This window comes from Peromyscus californicus, unplaced genomic scaffold, assembly GCF_007827085.1.
Source record: "Peromyscus californicus insignis strain IS unplaced genomic scaffold, ASM782708v3 Scaffold_24__1_contigs__length_46423439, whole genome shotgun sequence".
Lineage (NCBI taxonomy): Eukaryota > Metazoa > Chordata > Mammalia > Rodentia > Cricetidae > Peromyscus > Peromyscus californicus.
This window is the reverse complement of record NW_026294535.1, coordinates 28,065,986-28,086,936: the sequence shown is the minus strand read 5'-3', so window position 1 is coordinate 28,086,936 and position 20,951 is coordinate 28,065,986. Positions and strand designations below refer to the sequence as shown.

Here is a 20,951-nt window from a genome sequence, read left to right as displayed (position 1 = left end):
TTGTAGCCACTGTTAACGTTTTTACAATAAACAGTAGCAGAGAAAACCCACCAGGAAATATACAGGGCCCGTGAGATGACTTAGCAGGCAAAGGTGCTTGCCACTAAGTCCAACTACTTGATTTGATTCCCAGGACCCACAATTTTAGGGGAAGAACTGACTCCTACAAGTTGTCCCCTGGCCTCCACCTGCGTGCCATGGCATACTACCCCCAACACACACACACATACACACAAGAAATGAATGTTTTAAAAAGTAATATCACTACCATTTCTTACTAAATGCCTTTATTTTCGTTGCTACTTTATAAAGCTTAGTATATTTCTAAAAGGAAAGATTGGTTTACATGTAGTAAAGTTACAAGTTAGATGGCTACAGACAATATAGCCACTAAGAGAGAGGGAGCCAAAAGGACTTGGAAAACAAAGCGGTAAGCAGCAATAAAATTAACATCTACAAAGAAACCTAGCAGTGCAATTAGGGAAGCAGGAAGCAGCTTTTACACTGAAGTTATTTAAATACAGAAATAGCACCTTACATCGAGCAATGTAAACTTGGTAGGTAGGTTCAAGTATAAAAGTTATACCCCCAACTCTTGTACCAGAATGCAAGGGTTTTGCAAACCCCGGACAGCAAGGTTTGAGGCGGCACACCCCCCTCGGTGCCGACTCAGAGTGCATGTCCTCCGCAGGGTCACTAACAGTTACTTCTTCTTGCACTCAATTAGACTATGACAGACTCTGGATTGCCACTGCTTTTCCGCCCCGGGTCAAGCTGTGCAGCTTCAAAAGGGCATCAGTCTTCTGGAAGAGTCCCAAGCCGCACCATGTGGGACCCTGGGACAGAAGTGACTCGGTTTTCCCATCGATGAAATTGCTTCTTCGCACCCTCTCAAGAATCACAAATTCTCTGAGGTTAATGTGGTCAATTCACAAACAAGAGTAAAAAATACGATGATAGTACAGGGCGGCATATAGTTAAAATTAATGAACGTTTTCCAGGAGCAAGGAAAGAGGGTTGTGTTTCTATTGAAATGCTTTGTGGAAGTTCATAAGCACGGTGGATTTTAAATGTAAGCGCCTTCAACAGGCTCGCTTGCTGCATGCCCGATAAACTCCTGAAAAGGCGATTTTCCGTGTTCCAGAAAGGAACCAGCAGTGTGGGTTCAGAGTCACTACCACCATGCAATTTTTACCTAACTCAAGAAAAAACAAAAACAAAAACAAAAACTTTTAAAAAGGGGAACAATGCCTTATTGCAACTTTAGAAGCTTAGTGTTGATGAAAAATTTGATCAGTAGCGAATGCGTTAAATCTGGCCACCCATTTCAAGTTTTCAAAAGCGATTGCTGGGGTAGTAAGACTAAATAAAGGTGTTCTGTACTTAATATAAAGCTACTTTGATCAGACTCCCAGAGTCTCTTAAATTAATATTTTTTATTCTTTTATATGGTATTTTATGGGGCACAAAAATACAAAGAAATGTAGCCTTATATTAAGACTCTAAATCTAGGAAGTTTAATGAGAAAAAGGCCGCAGGAAGAAGACAGGAAAAGGGAGGTAGGAAAAGGGAAAGAGGTTTTCTCTGCAGAGACAAGATTGAGGTAAAAACACGAATCAATGCAGAGCACGGAGAACCCCAAAGCGACGTGGCGCACAAGGGGAGACGTTCGACAGTTTCCAGAACTGCATCTGTTAGAACAACCAACCCCTGTGCCCACCGTCCCTTTTCTGGACCACAGAGCTTAGGCACACTCTCAGGAATGGACAGAATGTGCCCATTTCCCCCTTTCTGCCTCCAAGTACGAGGAAGCTAAGTAAAAGGAAGTAAAAGAATCAGCCGTTGATCTATATGCAAAGGAAGCGGAGCGCAGTAGGTTTTGTTTTGTTTTCAACAAACAGTACCACCTCATTGTTCACGGGAGAAACAGTCGCAAGGCACCTCGACTTCGGTTGTGGTCCCGTGCCCCCAGACGGACGGACGGACGGGACAAGCACAGTTCATTGATAGCTAGGTGGGGCATTCACAGTTACTTTGGTCTTGACATTTGTCGTGTCCATATACATTTATCCACATTATTAATAAGTTGTAGAGTAAGTGCAGGGCAATTTATACCAAAAAAAAAAAGTCTTAAACATTCAAGTCGCGATACCCTGAAAAATACGTGTTAGACCGATGTCGTAAACTTTGTGCAGTAAGTCCCCTCCCCTACTTCAGGAACAAAATAAATAATACTGTAGGATTTGTAACTGAAGGTGGCTTCCTTCCTGGAGCCCGAGGAAGCAGTAGCGTCTTTAGGCTGCAGAGAAAGTTCTCACCACAGACTCACTCAGGGCAGGCGGGTATGCACGTCACCACCACTTGCCCTGGTTAAGTGCTAGACAGCCCCCACCCAATACTTCAGAAGAACCACAAGCCTCCAGCAGCCTGTTAGGACTGACTTCCAGCACTCAGACGATTCTCGAACCAGGCCACACCAGTCAGTCAGGACTGCCGCTGGGACACGCAGGGCCCCGACTCTAGCTGGTATTACACGCGTAATTAGCAATAATTACTTTCAGGAAAATAGGGTGACTCATGATATTGGGAAGTTAGCGGAACCAGTGGATGCCAGAGAGCAAAGACACAAGCTAAGGACGGGGACGGCCTGTGTTCCCCTCGGGACATTGTCTGGGACACAGGGAACTTTGGGTGCGGCGGCGGCTACCCCACCCGCTGGAGGGAGCATCAAGTTAGTCAGGCCCACTGTTGGAGATTTCTAGCCGTCTCTGGGCTGAGCTAGTGTTTCGTGATTGGCTCCTCTCTCTTTTCTTAAAGACAGGGTCTCCAAGGCTGCCAGGGGTCTTGAAAAATGTCTCCCGGTGTCTCCGGTGGATGCTCTTGGGGGTCGCTGGTGCAGGTGACTGAAGAGAGACAGCAAAAGCAGAGATGAAATGATGCTTCATGCTCCAAGACGGGAATCTCGTCCTGCTGGGGGTCACCAGGTTGCCTGTCCCCTTTCTCTGCTCTGCTTTCCCATTCTGTGCTTCCCACCCATCCAACCCTTGGCGCAATGCGTGAGTATCTCAGATACAGAGCAGCACAGTCTACCAAAAAATGTTTCAGACGTGGCCAAGGACTAGAGCCACGGCCAGGGCTCTGCCATCATTTAGCTGTGTGATACTGGACAAATGATTTCACCTCTGTGTCCCTCAGTTTCTGCATCCCCATCAGGGATGAATGTCAACTTCACAGGACTAGAAGAATTAAGTGAGAAAAATCTTGGTCGAGTACTTTAGAAGATGCAAAGCAAACGCACTGTGTGTCTGTGGTCCCTTCTGCTAACAGTCATCCTCTCTATGTGCCCTAAAAGGGAAGGGGGAGCATGATTCCGCTAATTCTCTATCTGCACTGCCCAGATCAGTGCCTGGTTCATAACCAGTGATCAAAAAGCAGTCTGCTGACAGGGCAGATGTACATGCCGTGACAGCATGCACGAGACCTGTGCAAACTCAAGCTGGACTAGTTTGGGCCACACAGAATAACGTGTCTTGAGGGTAATTAGTGACTCTGAACACTGTCCTCTAAGAATGGAATGGGTTTTTACTGACTCACCACAAAAGGAATCTGAGAGACGAACACAGTGCTGACTGTGGGTAACCTAGGCGCCTCGGCGGCATGTTTTAAGAAATGATTGGCGCCGGGCGGTGGTGGCGCACGCCTTTAATGCCAGCCCTCAGGAGGCAGAGGCAGGTGGATCTTTGTGAGTTCGAGGCCGGCCTGGTCTACAGAGCGAGATCCAGGAAAAGGCGCAAAGCTACACAGAGAAACCCTGTCTCAAAAAAACCAAAAAAAAAAAAAAAAAAAGAAATGATTGGCACTGAGAAGTCTCTCAGTGAGAACTGAGCTGTCTTACAGCTGGATATTTAAATTTAGGATGCTCTCCTCAAACAGCCTGAAGAGACGAATGCCAGATAAGGGAAAGAGTCCAAGTGTGGAGATCTCCTATAACTACGCCTAAGAAGGTCTCGTCTACCCTTGGGAAGTCGGGTGACGATTGAAAAGATTTGTCTTAAAGCATGATGTCCCTTGCCCTGGAGCCCAGTGCTTTGTGGAATAAGCAGATGACACACGGTTCACACCTGAAAACCGGGTAGGCCCTTATATAACGCCTCTGTATCAGTCAAGTGACTGAGAAGAAAGCTAAGTATATGCAAGCACACCCCACCATGGAGTGACCGAGCCTCGGGCCTCACCTGCTCTACATTTACCATCGATACCGGCTGTCTCATGTAACCGGGGGACTCGGGGTGGACGACACCGTGGGAGCCTGGCACCCCTGGACTCAGGTTTAGGGAGGGCGGGCACTGGAGCTGAGGGTCTGAGGAAGGGATGCTGCTGGACGACTTCGGGTTGACCACGGCCGCAGGGCTGAGGAGGAGGTGAGCGGTCGATCCCAGGGTGGACAAGCCGAAATTCATGGGTCCGGGGTTGGGGAGAGTGCCAGGGGCCGAAGACAGGGGCCCGGGTATGGCGGGAGAGTAGAGAACCGGAAAGGGGGCCAAGCTTGGAGATGGCAGGAACATGCAGGGCACGCCGAAGGATGGCAGCGGGCCCGAGGACGGCCCCACAGCGTGGGGGGTTTGACTGCCTGACAGGAGCATGTTGAAAGCATTCAACCCTGAAACGACAGGAGGAGAACAAAGTGGAAATCACAACACAAGATCCCCTTCCTGTTCACGGCCCCCGTGGCTCCTCCAGGAGTCCATAACACATCCATGAATGACGGAACCGTCTCTCTGGCCAGGGGGAACAAACATCCTTGCTGTGCTCATCCGGCGACGCGGCTACCTCACAGAGGCCGCACAACCGCATGTCAGCCTTTATCTACAGGGTCTTGTGGCCAGTGCCTGCGGAGAATTCTTTTTATTTCTTTCTCCGCGGATGCATGGATTCGTGTGTGGATGTAGGCAGGCGTGGTCACAGGAGGAAAACTTTGGGTGCTGGGTCCTCACCTTCTACTCTGAAGCAGGGTCTCTCGTTTACTATCGCGCAGACTAGGCTAGCTGTCCTGAGGGCTTCTGGGGATTCTCCTGCCTCAGTTTCCCATTTCTCCACAGGAGTGCAGGGAATATGGAGATAGGCACCACCGTGCCTAGCTTTCTGTGGTTCTGGGGATTTGAACTCAGTCTTCATGCTGGCTCGGCAAGCGCTTTATTCACTGAACCATCTCCCCAACCTCCCATTGAGGGGTCTGTGTAGGAACTGCACCCAATCCAAAATGAAGGGGAAAATGGAATCTTGGTGGGAAAAACCCTATTTTTATTAATATGAACTCCTAGCCAAAAATTCATATTTTCCTCAGTGATCGCAAGCAACAAATCCTAAGTGTGTGAATAATACTTTGGCAATACTGAAAAGTACAGATATGGGGCCCGGAGAGATAGTTCACTTGAGAAAGTGCTGTGCAATCAAGCAAGAAGTCCTGAATCTGAGCTCTGTAAACAAATAAACAACAAGACCCCTCCCCCCAAGCCAGGCATGACTACTTGCAATCTCAGAGCCAGGGAGGTGGTAGTGGGGGCAGGGGTTGGACGGGGACCATTTAACCGGCCATCCTGCGTTTCTTTGGCCATGCCTTCCCAAACCAGAAGCCAAAATAAACTCCCTTTCCTTAACTTGTCCTCAAGTGTTGCCTTCTAACACAGAAAAGTAACTGATATATTATCTTTGTATCAAGAACAACTTTATGTACATAGGGCACACCTTAATAGCTTTTCACTCTAATTCAGTTTATTCAAAAGAGCAACAGGATCTACTGCGTCTTAGTAAGTGCTGGCACTCACTCTAGGTACCTTAGACTTCTTAAATCCAGTTCAGATTTCTCAGCACTCCAGAGTAGGTGCTGTTATTAGTCTTATAAGAATATCTGAGTACTTGTTTTAAGTTGACACAGGTAATAACTGGTGTTAAATGTCAAGTCCTCGCACTGGCGATCACGATGATGTACTCGGTACTTCTCGACACTGGAAATCAGAACGCTAGCTGTGCACAATCACCGACACACTCATACTATGATTCTGAACCAGCACCAGATTTGCTTGAATCAAAAAATAAACTTGGGGGCCAGAGAGATGATGGCTTAGTGGTTAAGAGCACTTGACTGCTCTTCCAGAGGTCCTGAGTTCAATTCCCAGCAACCACATGGTGGCTTACAACCATGTAATGGAATCAGATTCCTTCTGATGTATACACAAATACATCTTAAAAACAAACAAACTTGTCTTTTAGATGGGCGTTTCTTCATCAAATAAGGTGTGACACCCTTCAAATGTATCTGATTACCCCTATAGTTGTTGAACAGAGGACAAGAGTCTCCCCTTTGTCTATGAAGGCTGGGAGCGAGACAGGTGCAGCACCACGTCAATTTACTGCTCCCTCTGGCCAAGTGTCACAGGCAAAGATGTCCGTGCCTGGTGGGAACGCCACGAGGAAGCCCTTACCTGCTGGAGACTGCACATACAGATACTGCGGCATCGAGGAGTCTTTGGTGATCCCCTTTTCGTTTGAAGACTTTTCAGCGTCTGGATTTCTCAGCAGGTTTCCACATTCAGAAGCCAGGAAGCAGCCGTTGGCCACAGCCCTGCCTGAAACGTCTTCTGCAGCAGCCGCAGGGAGCTGACCCTTTACACAGGCGTCTTCCAGGGGGGTGGCTCTCCCATCGCCCGTAGTCACAGGAGAGGCGAGGGCTGTGGAAGTTGAGGGTCTCTAAGCACAACCAAACCAGAAAGCCAAGAGGAGCCAAGTCAGAATTCCAGTAGTCAGTTTTGGAAGAGCTCTCTTAAAATATCTAGCACACAGATGAGCGAACAGCCCGGGTATCACTTGGGTTAATGGCTCAGTTGTTTTTATTCTATTTAGAGGTAGAGTATAGAAATGGATGTGTATGTGTAGGCTTATGACTCCTGTGTACACATATGGTAGAGATTACTGTAATGCCATGGCATTCAGCCTATGAAGGAAATGCTTCTGTGCTGGAAACATATAAGGAGTGTTAGTGTGGTGCTTGTAGGCCAGTGGTTCTCAACCTGTGGGTCGCGACCCGCCAATGGGTCAATCTAACAATGACAATGCAACCTGCACACCCGATACTTACTTTACAACCTGTAACTGTAGCAAAATTACAGTTATGAAGTAGCAGTGAAAATAATTTTATGGTTGGGTTATTAAAGAGTCACGGCATCAGGAAGATCGAGGACCACTGTTTTAGGGGCTGTTAAGACACGGGGGCTGCTCTGGATACGGAAGACGCTTGTTTGGCTCGAACTGTTTGTGGGGCACCCAGGCAGGGGGATCGGGATCTGTCTCTGGTCTATGGGCAGGCTTCTGGAATCTGGTGCCTATGGTGTGACACTTGCACAGCCTTGGTGCAGTGGGAAGGGGCTTGGACCTGCCTAGGCTCAATGTGCTGGGCTCTGCTGACTCCCCATGGGAGACCTCGATTTGGGGGATGTGGGGACGTGGGTAGCTTGGGAAAGAGGGCTGGGGAGGTAGGAGGGAGGAGAGGGATCTGTGGATAGTATGTGGAGTGTGTAGAAAATTTCTTAATAAAGAAAAATAGGAAAAAAAAAAAGATACGTGGGCTGGCCCAGAGCTGCCTTGGTTGTCTAAGACATGTCAGTTTTACACGTTTTTGTTTTTGTTTTTCTCCTTTAGTTTTTAAATAAAAATTTGATTTACTTTTTACTAAGTTAGTTCTTGGACAATTTCACACAGTTACCCTCTCCTCTACCTGTTAATATCTCCCTTCCACCCTTATCAACTCCACCCCCTCCTTACACTTCTAATCTGCAATGCTGGGCTATACATAAAACTAGAAGAGAAGGGAAAGGCTCTTCTTAATGGAGTAATTTCCATGCAGCGTGCCCAGCCGACCCACTGCAAACGCGCTCTGGTCCTCTCTTTCTTACTGGTTATACCTCATTAACTTTGCCTTGGCTATTACATGGGGGAATGTAGACAGCTTATCTCTGTCTTTTTCATTCCGTAGCTAAGGGACCAGGACCACTGGGCAGTGCACAGCGCTGACCCAGCCCAGTCCCGGCCTTCCAGAGGCATTCACATCCCTGACTCGGGTACTCCACTGTTTCCAGAGCCCAAATGAAGACTGTCCTGATCCCAAACTTGTTTTTTTTTTTTTTTTTTTTTTTTTTAAGTTCATTAAAAACAAAACAAAACAAAACAAAAAACCACTGGGAAGAAATATCCAAACATGCTAACAATGATTATGATTATTGCTCTCTACTAACGGGCAAGCTTTTTTTTCCTTCTGTATACTTTTTTTTTGGGCATTTTATAAGAAGGGTGACTTTTTTATTTTGTTAAAATAAAAGTCACCCTTCTTAAAGTATTATTTTATGCTTTTTGGCAAAGTCAGTCTAGCACTTCGTTAAATATGAGGACCGCATGACATATACTTCTAGTCCAGAGTCTACTGCCTGAGGAGAGCATCTGTCTTCATTAAGCTCGGAGCCGATGAGATGGCACCGGGCACGTTTACCCACACTTCCTTCCTTACCTTGGGCATGACTAGGGATAAGGGGCTGTCTTCAAATTCCTGACTCTGTCTTTTCAGGGCGGGCGCATCCTCTTCTCGGGGGCTCCTCTCCTCACACAGGCGCTTCTGAGCCGAGGGTGCCAGCGACAGGTCAGCTGGGACTTCTGCGCCACCATCCTCCTCGGCTCTTGACCCTGGGGACAGTCCCTCCTGCAGGCTCCCACACAGCATGAACAGGGAGGAGGGCAGGTACACCAGGGGCTGGCCGGCCAGCAGAGCCGGCTTCAGGCTGTCCGCATCAGAGGCTGCGGAAGGAAGGGGGCCGCCCGCTTGTCCGTGTAGACCGTTCTGCGTGGAGAAAGCCTGCAGATCTGTCTGAGCGACGGAAAAGACCGGGCGGGCTAAAGGCTTGACGCGGTATTCTGCGTCAGCGGGGCGGGCAGGGTCCAAGGTGCTCGCTGGAGGCACCACTCTCTTACTGGCCAAGGCTTCTTCCCCGCTGAAACAAAAAGAAACGATGAGTACCATCAAGCCACCGATCCTCTGCTTTTCAAGTCAGAAGCAAGGCAAGACGGCTCAGACGGCGTTCAAATGTCCTCCCTGGTCACACAGGGACAGACCAAGTAACTCTTGCTGGGTGGCTGGGGGATGATGTGAGGTGCCGGTGTGGGAAGAGCTGTCGGGGGTCTTTGGAGACCGCTGGCTGACACTGGTTCTCCCACAGCTAACGGTTACGGAGTATCGAGCACGTGGCCCTCGACAGACACTTTGGTAAAATATTATAGTCATAGCCATTTTTATTCCCATTTACTGATGAGGAGAACCCAAGCCAAGCTCAGAGTTAATCCACCCACTAGAGTTCTAAAGAGGTGAAGCTGGGCCTCATCACAAGTCCGTTCGCTGACTTACTGGGAGAGAGCATGGCTAGAGGGGAGTCTGAGCCAGGCTAATGTAAAGGAAAGCTTTAGTCCCGTTTACCTAGAATTCAATGTGAAAGAAAGTGGGTAGTGAGGAGGTAACCTTACCTACTGGGTTGGTACTTGGTTAATTCTCTCAATTTGCTCAGTACTAATATAATAAAGAATGCTTAGGCAGTCTTCATGTAAAATTAAGCCCCATGATGAGATTTTAAGTTTGGGCCGTCTATATAAAAAAAAATCCATATATTCAATAGTGAATGTGTTCAGTTTATGTTTGGGACTAGGTTAACCTCTGGGAAGTAGAGGGTATGGATTTCTGCTGCCAGCAGATGAGTATTTCTTCCCAACCACGGCCTCCCTAAGCAAGAAACTGGGCTCTCAGAGTCAACAGGCCACAGTGAATCTATCAACCATTAATACGTCCGCTAGCCATTGCCGTCAACCTCTCCATCTCCGCCAGGAACAGCATCACGACCTGACCCCTGGGTTCTTAAAGACCACTTACTGTGGATTATCTTCCACTTTCTGTCTGTAGATGGCTGCCAGACTTCCAATTTCTAGGGAATAGGCTGATCCTAAAAGGGAACGTGAAGGTTAACAAATGCAGTCGGGGCCTTCCATGTACAGACACACACACACACACACACACACACACACACACACACACACACACGAGAGAAAGACTGCTCCTCAAAGCTTAGGGATTGTGAAGACTACTTCAAATCTGTTCTGGTTTTTGTTTCAGAAAGGGCCATTTCCAGAAGCTGGCTACTAATGATGATTTCAGGTCTCATTAAGAATAATTGAGAAAGCGAAACAAGTGTTGTTTCCCAAGTCGTAAATTTCTGCGATATATCAACGTGGCCAAGCGTAGCAAGCCAAATTGATCAGGGCCGACTGGATCAATTTCAGGCGTGGGGCTATGCTCACACTCTGTGAAGTCAGCATCTCTTGCAGCCAATAATTGCCTGACTTCAGGCAAGTGAAAAGTTGGCTGTTGAAAAAAAAAAAACGGCACGGTCTAGAGAGATCATTTGAAAAGGCCTGCCTATCCCCAAGGCTACTGCTATGCCACGGCAACTGACGGACTCCGAAGGCTGAGCACGGCCGGGTACCTTGTTTTCCTCCCCGTGGGCTGCTGGGCTCTGAGCTCGCTTTCCTCTCGATCTTCTCGGATGTCTGAACCGCGTTGAAGGAACCGTGGCGAGCCAGCCGCTGCTTGGCACACACTCGGATCTGGCCATATGTTTCTTTCTTCCATTCCGGTAAGACAGATGCCGAGACATCCAACAGTTCTTCGTCTAGAGAGGACAGGACGGCAAGTGCTGTGACCCAGCCACAGTCTGGGGCGATTTTCATCATTTTAAGAGCTGGTTTTGAGGGGCTGGAGAGGTGGCTCAGTGGTTAAGAGCACTGGCTGCTCTTCCGGAGAACTCAGGTTCAATTCCCCCGCCCCCCCATGGCAGCTCACAACTGTCTGTCCCCAGTTCCAGGGGAATCCGACACCCCCACACAGACATACATACAGGCAAAACACCAATGCACACGAAATAAAAATAAATAATAAACAAAAGAGGCAGCTTTGAACTTATTACTGAAATGGAGTTACCCTATTACTATTAAAAAAAAAAAACTAACACAATCAAAAGAATTTTATGAGCTATCTCAAACCCCAATTTCTTTCCACGTCCTGGAAAAAGAAAAATGGCTAACTATAAAGTGAGAATGAACCCATATGTAGCCTAAAATTATCCCAACTGCATGCAACCAAAGTGGAGCAAGATGTTCTTCAACCCGAATTAGAACAGGCCCGACATGTTAATGCTGGGTTAGGGCCCGACGGGAAAGGAAACCTGCCCAAGTTCAGCTCCGCATGCGTATTTTGAGGTTCACTTTCAAGATGAATCGAGATGAGCCTCTCACTCCAAAGCTCCAGGGCAATGCAGAGGAGAATCTCAATTTCCTACTCTGCTCTATTCTTTCTTTCTTGCACAGGCAGAGGCGTGGTTACCACGTGACCAAAGGAACAAGGTCAGCATTCGTCAGGGCTGACGTGCTGATGAACGGTGAGAATTAGAAATGGAAAGGTGGGCCCTGAAGACCATTTATGCTTCCAGGTGTCAGTATAAATTCAAGATGGAAATCGCTGTACTCAGGCAGCCATCCCCAGGGTCCAGACATCGTTCCTGCCTTGTTTATTTGTGCTTATGTCTTAAAAGCTCAAAGTATACAGATTTTAATTATAAATCTGGTTTGACATGCTGAAAAGCCCACCTAGACTTTTAGAAAATGCACTCTGACCTAAAGGCAATTTTGAAACTGAACGAAAAATAATGGCTTTCACGTTCCTGTAACAAAAGCCCAATATATGGTCCTTTAAAAAATAAAATCAGAAGTATAAAACAAAAAGAAGGAAAAATAGGTCAGGCCAGTCCCAGGGACCATATTTGCCCGCTCTCCTGAATCAAATAAAACACTGAGCAGAAATGGGTACGCCTGTGGCTCTTAGGACGCCAGGCATCAGATCTGGGAAGACAGTAACCCCACCCCTTAGAGTAGAAATGAACTTAAGCAAGCTTCGGCCGTCCTAAATCACTGCCAGGAGATGTTTCTAGGTGGGGGTGCAGGAACCTGATAGTCTCCCCAAGCTGAGGGGACAGCTGGGAGAACTCACAGTGGCAGCTGGAGTTCCCAAGGCAGAATACTGGAGGGGACAACGGACAGACAGAAAGCTGGGGGCCTGCAAAGGGCTCCCCAGAGCGCGCTGCAGTATGAGAACACTATTGGAGGTCAGGGAAAGCACCGCGGGGTGGGGGTGGGGGTGTGAGGGGGTGGGGTTTCTGCAGCTCACACAAGCCAGCACAAGAGGAGGAAAACATCACTGCAGGGGCATCGTAGAGAGCACTAAAACAACCAATGCTATCTCGGCCTCAGCAGTGGGAAAATGGTCTAGCCTTCTGTTCACATAGGCTACATTTTCTCTATTCATCTGCTCATGGATAGATACTTCAGTTGATCCCACATCTCGGTATTGTGAGTCGTGCCGCAAAAACCATTGAGAGGGCAGACACCCTCTCGACGCACACCAATCCCAGCTCCCTTGGCTACCAGTGTGACGGCCAGATCAGACCGCAGCTTCAGCTCTCATTTCTGAGGAACCTCCACACTGTTCGCCACTGTTGCTAACACTACGGAGCTGCTCTACCGCTTTGCAATCCTAGCAACGACATGGCTTCCCCTTCCTCCGTATCCAAAGTGTGCCGTGTTCGGTCTGTTTGATAACAGTCATTTAGCTGGAGCCAGACATTTCCCCGGGGATTCGTTTTGATGTCCATTTCCCTTGTGACCAGGGACTTGGAGCGTTTTCTCCTGCTTGGTGGGCATTTGGAGTTTATTCTCTTGAGAAATGGCCATTCAGTTTGTGTAACCATTTTTACCCACCCCCCACCTTCCTGTGGAGTTATATGAATTCGTTTTCTACTTTGAAAATCACTTCCTTGTCAGATAGTTTATAACCATCTCCTCCCGTTCTGTGGAATGATTTCTTCACGGTTGCTTCCTTGGCTTTTCAGTTTGATAGAATCTTATTTTCCAATGGCATCTGTTGACTATGCTTTTGAGATTGGATTAAAAAAAAATCTTGTCCAGATTCATGTCCTCAAGTGACCGTATATTTGTTTTTATTTTATTTTTTTTTAGTAATATGGGGCTCCAGTTTCTTATGAAAATGTTATCATTTTCTTATCATCATTTATGGAAGAGACTTTCTTCAATGGGCGCTCTTGTTACTTTCGTCAAAAATCAGTTGGTTTACATCTTTGCCAGTATCAAGTATTGTAATGCTTCTGGTTTACTGTTTCTGGCTCAGAATTGCTTTAGCTCTTTGCGGTTGTTTGTTTGTTTGTTTGTTTGTTTTCCCCATTTTGTTTTTGGTCTCTATGTAGTCTTGACTGCTGTCCTGGATCTTGCTCTGTAGACCAGGCTGGCCTCGAACTCACAGAGATCCACCTGGCTCTGCCTCCCGAGTGCTGGGATTAAAGGCACACCCAATTCCACAAAAGTCTGAGATGTATTCAACGCCTCTCACCAGGTTTGCAGTTTCTGTTGTGGATACTTCCACCCTTTTGTTAAATTTGCTTGTAGGCATTTTATTTTGTTGCAAAAAAACCCCCCAATTTCTTGATTTCTTTCTTGTTAAGCAAACATAACTAATTTTTGTATGTTGGCCTGTATCCTGCAATCTCTCTGAACCCACTTGTTGCTTCTATCAGGTTTTGCATGGTGTCTACGTTTTTCTCTACATAAAGTCATGCTGTTTGGAAACCGATAATTTGACTATTCATTCCTTTCCTACTTATGTCTTTGTCCTGATGGTCTTAAGACTTGCAACACTGTGCCAAGCAAGAACAGTCAAAGATTTAAGATGGTAGTTAAAATTTCTACTACTGTTCAGCTCTTTTCTAGAGTTCACTTGAATCATTAAGTTCTTTGTTTGAAACCCGTTTTTGTTAAATGCTTACTAGGTGCTTAATTGCTACAAACTTCCTTAGTACTCCTGCTCTATCCTACAGGTTTCCATGTTGTGTTTAATTTCCATTTATTTATTTATTTTTAATTTAAATGTCCCCTTTGACCTTTTCATTGACTCAATGGTTGCTCAAGAGAGTAGTGTTTAAGTTTCCATCTGCATGGTATATTTTTGCTATTCCTTTGTTACGTAGACAGCTTACCACTGTGTCAGCATATCCATTCAGCAGGCTTTATCTTTTAACTGAGGCGGGGGAGGGAGGGGATGGGGATGGGGATCTGTGTTCATTCCCTGTCATCATAAATAATTCATACTAATCATTTTGGTCATTGTTTTCTGAGCATCTTCCTCTCTTTGAGGTTTGGTTTTCTACATCAATAAAGTTGGATTCTTTCTCTTTTGTAAAACTGCTCTGCTGGAATGTTTTATAGTCACACGATACTTATCCTTCTGCTTCTAGTGTTAAGACTACTTTAGGCATTTAAAAGTTACTGCATTGATGTTGCAGTTATTTGTGTGTGTGTGTGTGTGTGTGTGTGTGTGTGTGTGTGTGCGCGCGCGTGCGCATGTGCACGCGCACGTGCACGCTCGTGCACAGAATGCGTGTGGAGGTCGGAGAACAGCTTGGGGATGTTGGTCTCTCTTTCTGCTTGGGTTCTCTGGGTTCTGGGGCTCGGACACAAATCATCAGGCTTCGCAGCAAATGCCTTTACCTGCTGAGCCTTCTCACGCGTCTGAGGAATTTCTTACGAGTCTATAAAGCTGGTCTGGTGGGGACGAATTGAATCAGTTTTTGCTTGTCTTAGAAAAAAATTTCTGCCTTATTTCTCAAGGATTACTTTCCTGGAAATAGACTTCTCATTTTTTTTTTTTAAATGTAGAATTAACATTTTTTTTTCCTTTTAGAATTAACAAATTATATATGTGGTTAGTCGTCCACATGTGTGTAGGTGAGCGCACCTGTGAGCAGATGCCAGAAGCATCCGAATCCCTTGGAGCTGGAGTTAAAGGCATTTGAGGGGCTAGTTACGGAGGTGTTGGTACCCTGAATGGTTCTCACAGTGGTTTGGTTCGCCACTCACTGAGCCATCCGTCCACTTTCTCTTTTGGTGTTCTGAATATCCCATCTCATCCTCTCCTGGTGTTAGGCTCTGGCTGAGGGGTCTGCTGGAGGAATGGGAATGCCGCTGGCCACTTGGGTCTTGTGCTTTTGAGTCTGATAAGGACACACCTCAGCGAGGTGTTCCTGTGGTCTGGTCTCTTAGACTGTGCGCGTGTGCGCGCGCCCGAGTACGTCTTGAGACTAGATTTCTGTATCGTTCCCAAGATTTGCGGACCAATGTTTGTTTCTCGGGCTGTTTCTCGTCCCTCGCTTTCCAGAATACCATCATAACAACGCTTGCTTACTTATGGCTGAGTTTTCTTCTTCTTCTTTTTCCTTTGTTTTTAACCTGTTCTGTTCAAAGAATGTCAACTTCAGAATTCTTTCTGTGTAATCTATTCTGCTGCTCAGCCTCTTGACTTTTTTTTTTTTTAATAGTTACTTGGTTGGTTTTCACTTGATCTCCAAAGTCTTGCTCAGTTTCTTATTCACACATGAATCATCTATAAACTTTCATAGATGATTACATTTCTTGGAGTTATACTTTTGAATTCTGTCAGCTCCTTTTATTTGGAGTCCGTTGTTGGAATTAGTACTTTTGGCTCCATTACTTTTTTTTTTTTTTTTTTTTTGGTTTTTCGAGACAGGGTTTCTCTGTGTAGCTTTGCGCCTTTCCTGGAACTCACTCTGTAGACCAGGCTGGACTCGAACTCACAGAGATCCGCCTGGCTCTGGCTCTCCAGTGCTGGGATTAAAGGCGTGCGCCACCACCGGCTCCATTACATTTTTAAACATGCTTCTTGTGTGTTGTCTTGGATGTCCTGGCAATACGTCCAATGGCGGTGTACGGACAGGCTGCTTGGCTTAGGTTCAACATCGATGTTTTAGGGCGGTGGTCATGGAACTTCTTCACTTGTAATCAACATCTTCGACATAGGTGGGTGTCTCAGAGGCTCATGACGCAGAGCACATGAGAACACACCACCAGCTGGGACTTGTGTGTTGGCTGCTCTGCAGTGTATGTCTGGATGTAGGGTGCTCGTCTGTTCCGTTGTCGAGGTAACGCTGTCCCCATGAGTCCCGATGGGTGTAGGAGAGCGTCATGCTCAGGAAAAACATGCCTGCTGGTATCTGAGCACTGCACATGGGTGGAGTGCACACAGTACTCGTGTGAAAGTCTGAGGGCTGTATGGGTGAATTCACGGGCCTTCTGGAAACCAATCTGCTCAGGGCCAGCTTTCTCGTTGTTTCCTGGCCTGAACATGAGTAGGTGGGGTCCTGTCTGCTTCTTAGAACTTCTTTGGGAGGAAATTTAGAACAGTTTGTTCAGTTGCTACTTGGGGCCAGAGGAGGGCCACAGAACTGTTTTCCGGAAGTCTCAATGGACTGGACCAACTTAGGGAAGGTTGGGTGGCTGCTTTTAAAAGTCATGAAGGAATGGGCTACTCTTTCCGGGGTTTGGGGGCTCTGAAGGGAGGTCAAGCTTCCCAGAGGCTTAATGGGTCTGTGACACTGAGGGCCACTAGCTGGTTCCTGGGTTGCTTCCTGTAGCTAGCGGTGGGCTGACCCAGCTGTGCGGTGATTCTGGATTCAATAAGAAGGCAGAAAGAGACACCTGTTTCGCAGAGCCCTCTAAACTGAGCTGCTCAGGGTGGGTTGCCCGGGAGCTTCCTGTGATGAGGGCTACCAGGCCGGTTCACAAGGCTGAGCTGCCTGAACCACCTGGGAAGTTTCCTGGCTGGGTGAACTGAATTCCAAGATGGACGGGCTCTTTCTTAGGATCTGTGAGGGCTGCTGCCTTTTCTACCAACACGTTTCAGGTGCCTGTGGCATGAGTGGGGACGGTTGGGTCCTCCTGGTCATGCTCCCTTGATTTAGAGTTGATTTGGAGACTGGCCGCACATGCTGTGCATTTCAACGTGCACCTTCATAAGTCTACTGTGATCTCCGTCTGTGCCCCGCTACACAGCTGACCCCACTGCACTCCAGGGAGGTGGCTGCCTCCGCTTTTCCTCCTTTTGATTCTTTAAGTAGAGACGTGTAAACACACGACACCCCAGACGGTGGAACTGAGACCAGAAGCCACACCTAGGAACGCGTCCGCTGGGGAGACTCAATTTTTCTCCTTTCTCCTTGTGGCTGTTTTCCACGTATGCAAATGACTAAAAATACCGTGAGTACTCATTTTAGAGTCATAAATAAATAATTTCTAGTGGGTGCTCGGATTCACAAATATAAGATCCGTGAATAATGAAGGTCAACCTTATATAATTCACTTCTAGTTCTGGAATTACGCACACAGATCTAGGCTGGCTGACGCTGAGTGACAGTCATCTAGGGATGGATGAGCCAGCAGGGAGGAAATGAAGGACGGGACACTTAGGAAGAAGTTATCCTCACTACAGTGATTATTCAACCCAGGTTATGCATACAAAACCCATCAAGTTGCAACTGCGCTATTTATTGCATCCCAGTGATACGCCAATAAAATTAAAAAGAAAACACCCACACATAATCAACCGCTGTGCCAGTGAGAAAGGAGAGGGAGACAGTTAAGAAGCTGAAATTCGAGACCCTTAAGGGGCCGAGAGCAAATCGAAGATGTTCTAAACACGGCGCCTGGATTGGTGACAGTATCAGTAACGGACCTGGAGAACACGGAAGAAATAATATAGGCTGCTGACAGGTAGAGAACATTGAATTTGCAATTCCTGACCTGACTCCAAGTCATCCTTCTGCACCGGAACAGAGTTCTAGCAGCTGTGCATGAATCTGAACTCCGTGGCTTCTCCACAGAAGCCCGTGTCTCTGCTGATGGATATGTTCAATGGCCTCGCCACCCCGGAGTCACTCTTCTCCTGTAATCTCTCTGTTTAGAGGATCCTAGTTACCTGTTACAGCCAGTCTGAATATCTTGGCTCAACTTTAGAGGCCGTCCAAAAGTGTGTTCCCAGCTTATTATTTTTTACCTCATTTTCTACCCTACACTCTCCACTTCAACCAGGATGGCTAATCTCCCAGACATGGACTAGATTCATTCCTAAATGCGCTATTCTTCAAATATTCCGACACTGAATCCACCAGGTCTTAACTTGTATCATCTGAATTCCAACAGAGCCAGTACTACCCTGTCTAGAACTTGATTACTTTCTAACTTCCAAACCAGTGCTAATTTTACACCACTGACAGGTCATTAGCCAGTGACAGGGAGTGACACAAAAAGACGGATCTGCCCTTGGATGTGTAGGGCAAGGGTTATCATCCCATGATATCATTTTCCAAATTGCAGCTGCCCAGATGAGACACCCCTTGGATGTGTAGGGCAAGGGTTATCATCCCATGATACCATTTTACAAATTGCAGCTGCTCAGAGGAGACACTCTTTAAGTGACCAGGGAAAACATCATGGGGTTGGTACTTGAACCAGATATCGAAGCCCGAGACAACATATTCATATGTCACAGAAGGATGCCTGGGTCAGGTGTAGCGATTATGTAACACTGCTGCCATACAATTCTATTATCAAGCGACCTTCTGGTTGTCTTTGTGTAGGAAGACTCTGTCACAGTCACATAACGATGAACTAAATCTTAATGGCGTATATCTCAGAATACATGCCTATCACTAAGCAAGGCACGACTGACTATTCTTGACGCTGACAAGGAGAAGCCTTCACAGGTAAAGAGAAGCCAAAGGTATAGAAGCAAAAAAAACCCCCAAAACCCCATGAAGTCTTTTATTTCATGTAGGCAGGGACTGCCCCCCACAGCTTAAATCTCTTCTGGCATAAAGTATAGTAAATGGTCTGCAGTCTACACTCAGTAAACACTTGCTGGGTTGAAGTAGTTACATTTGATTTTAAGGGGTTTTTATCTAGATCTTAGTATGTTACCAGGGAGGCAGAGAGCGGTATCTTTTATAATTTGTGCCACTACACCAACACCAAAAGGGTAATTTAAAAATTATTTTAATGGCTGGTGCTCAGGCAGCTCGGCTGCATGTAGAGTCCCTTGCACAGAAGACTCAGTCTCTGACTGCACGTGTGTTAACCGTGAAATAAGCGCAAGGTGACACCTTTGATTATGGTATAGCAAAATCACGGTATGTTTAACCTTTTATCTAAATGACATACAAGGTATTCAATATGTCCCCACGAGATTTAGAAGCCACCTCATATCACGCCAGCTTTGTGAGTAACAGATTGTAGTTTTTAAATGTTATGTGGGATTTCCCTGAAAAAAAAAAATGGTTTATTTTGCTGATGTAGAAACAACCCAAGTTCAGAAGCGTCACTTAAAATTTTTAGTCCTAAACTTTTCAGAAAAAAGTTCCAGAATAAAATATAAATTCACAAATAAGTCTGCTCCAACAGTTATGTAAACCCATGGTCTTCTAGAATTTTCCTTCCTGATGTGCATGAGGTGACCAGCACCCCCGTTTTCTGGCTAGTCATCCTTGTTCCAAGAGAAGGGGAAAAGGTCAATTTTGCTGGCTGGATGCATAATTAGAGCATTCTACAGCAGGGCCCCCCCCACCGGCAGAACCATCTCTCCTTACCGATGGCGCTGAAGTCCACGGGCCCGATCCACTTGAAGGCTGGTTTCCGGCCTCGCTCTTCGGTGACGTGGACTTTCTTTATCAGAGCCAAGCTGGTCAGAACATTGGCTATGTCATAGAGCCGCCGTACCTTTGCTGAGGATATAAAACACAGCCGTGGTCATGCCGCGTGTCATGCCATTGCATTTTAGTTTATAGGACAGGCAGGGTACATTCCTTGGCTACCACAGAAACCTCCAGAGGACAGGTGGTGTGAGGCTGCTGGCCCTGTCGCGGTATCGCCGGAGATCTGTGTACCCGCAGCATCTGCAGACGCACAAGTATTAGGGGAAGGCAATGTGTCCTTCCCCTCCCACAACTTAGTCCTCTGCTGATGGGCAGCGAGCTCCACGATGGCAAAAATACCAGGGGAGACAGGCTGTGATGAAAGGCTTAGTGAATATAACCCTGGTATGTGGCCAACGAAAGCTGGCCCTGCGTGTCTCCCAGCAAGAGGTGGTGGCACCTGCCTCACAGGCAGCTGGCCTGTGAAAATGACAGGGATCCCCTAGGGTGCCTGTGATGCCACACTCCTGAATCCACAGGACGCTGAAGATTCAAGGTCACGAGGTACAGTTTTGAAAAAGAGCAGCCGCTCACCCAGAACCCTGGACAAGGCTGAGAAGCCTTGTGACGGGTGTGGCGTGCATCGGAATGCACTTTGGAAAAATGCATGTGTGAAAGGGAGGGGAACTCAGATGGCGTGTTAAAAAGCAGGACAGGATGGCCTGCCTGCTTTTTTATTCAAGGACTGAAGAAAGGGGTCAGACGTCCACTTGATGTCAGGGCCACTGCCGGGGATGGGACTTATCTTAACCATTTCCCCCAGAGTGCGGCTATTACTCCAGCAAAAAACAAAATGCAACTCGAGAATGATGAGCTCGTGGCTCCTTACCAGGGCACAGACCCTGCAGCTGAGCTCAGAGGAATAGGCAGGTCCAAGGGTGTGGCACCCAGAGACTCTCTCCCTTCCGAGCAGCCCTGCCCCTCCACCCCAGCCCCCAACCCTGGCCATTCCTCGGGTTCTTACCTGTAGAAAACTTCCATCTCCACCCTTCAGGGAAGTAGGCAGGGGCGGGGGGGATGGGGAGAGAAGGGGAGAGAAGACTCAGGCATTCTGTCTAGGATGTAGCATCACCAAAGAGAAATGCAAACCGATCACACCCTCCCGGGCCTGGGCTCTCGGGGAGCGTTCTGCCGCCTCGCCCTGTCCACTGTGACAGGGGAGGAAAAGGCTTCTGACGTGGACTTGGTGGGGGTTCTATTAAC

The 20,951-nt window shown here is 47.1% G+C and overlaps 1 protein-coding gene across 2 annotated transcripts in view; it reads right to left on the bottom strand.

Annotated features, from left to right (window-relative positions):
• Positions 1-292: 292 nt before the first annotated feature.
• The window catches only part of E2f7 (E2F transcription factor 7), a 42,280-nt gene continuing 21,621 nt past the window's right edge, over positions 293-20,951 (bottom strand). The window contains exons 7-14 of one of the 2 annotated variants that reach the window (XM_052753312.1): positions 20,713-20,736; positions 19,644-19,778; positions 10,572-10,757; positions 9,962-10,031; positions 8,558-9,035; positions 6,483-6,747; positions 4,236-4,660; positions 293-2,903 (exon numbers count right to left, since the gene is read on the bottom strand). In XM_052753312.1, coding sequence (XP_052609272.1) covers positions 2,733-2,903; positions 4,236-4,660; positions 6,483-6,747; positions 8,558-9,035; positions 9,962-10,031; positions 10,572-10,757; positions 19,644-19,778; positions 20,713-20,736 — 1,754 coding nt within the window. In that variant the 3' untranslated portion in view covers positions 293-2,732. The remainder of the gene's footprint in view (positions 2,904-4,235; positions 4,661-6,482; positions 6,748-8,557; positions 9,036-9,961; positions 10,032-10,571; positions 10,758-19,643; positions 19,779-20,712; positions 20,737-20,951) is intronic. The other variant, XM_052753313.1, reaches the window with a different exon arrangement.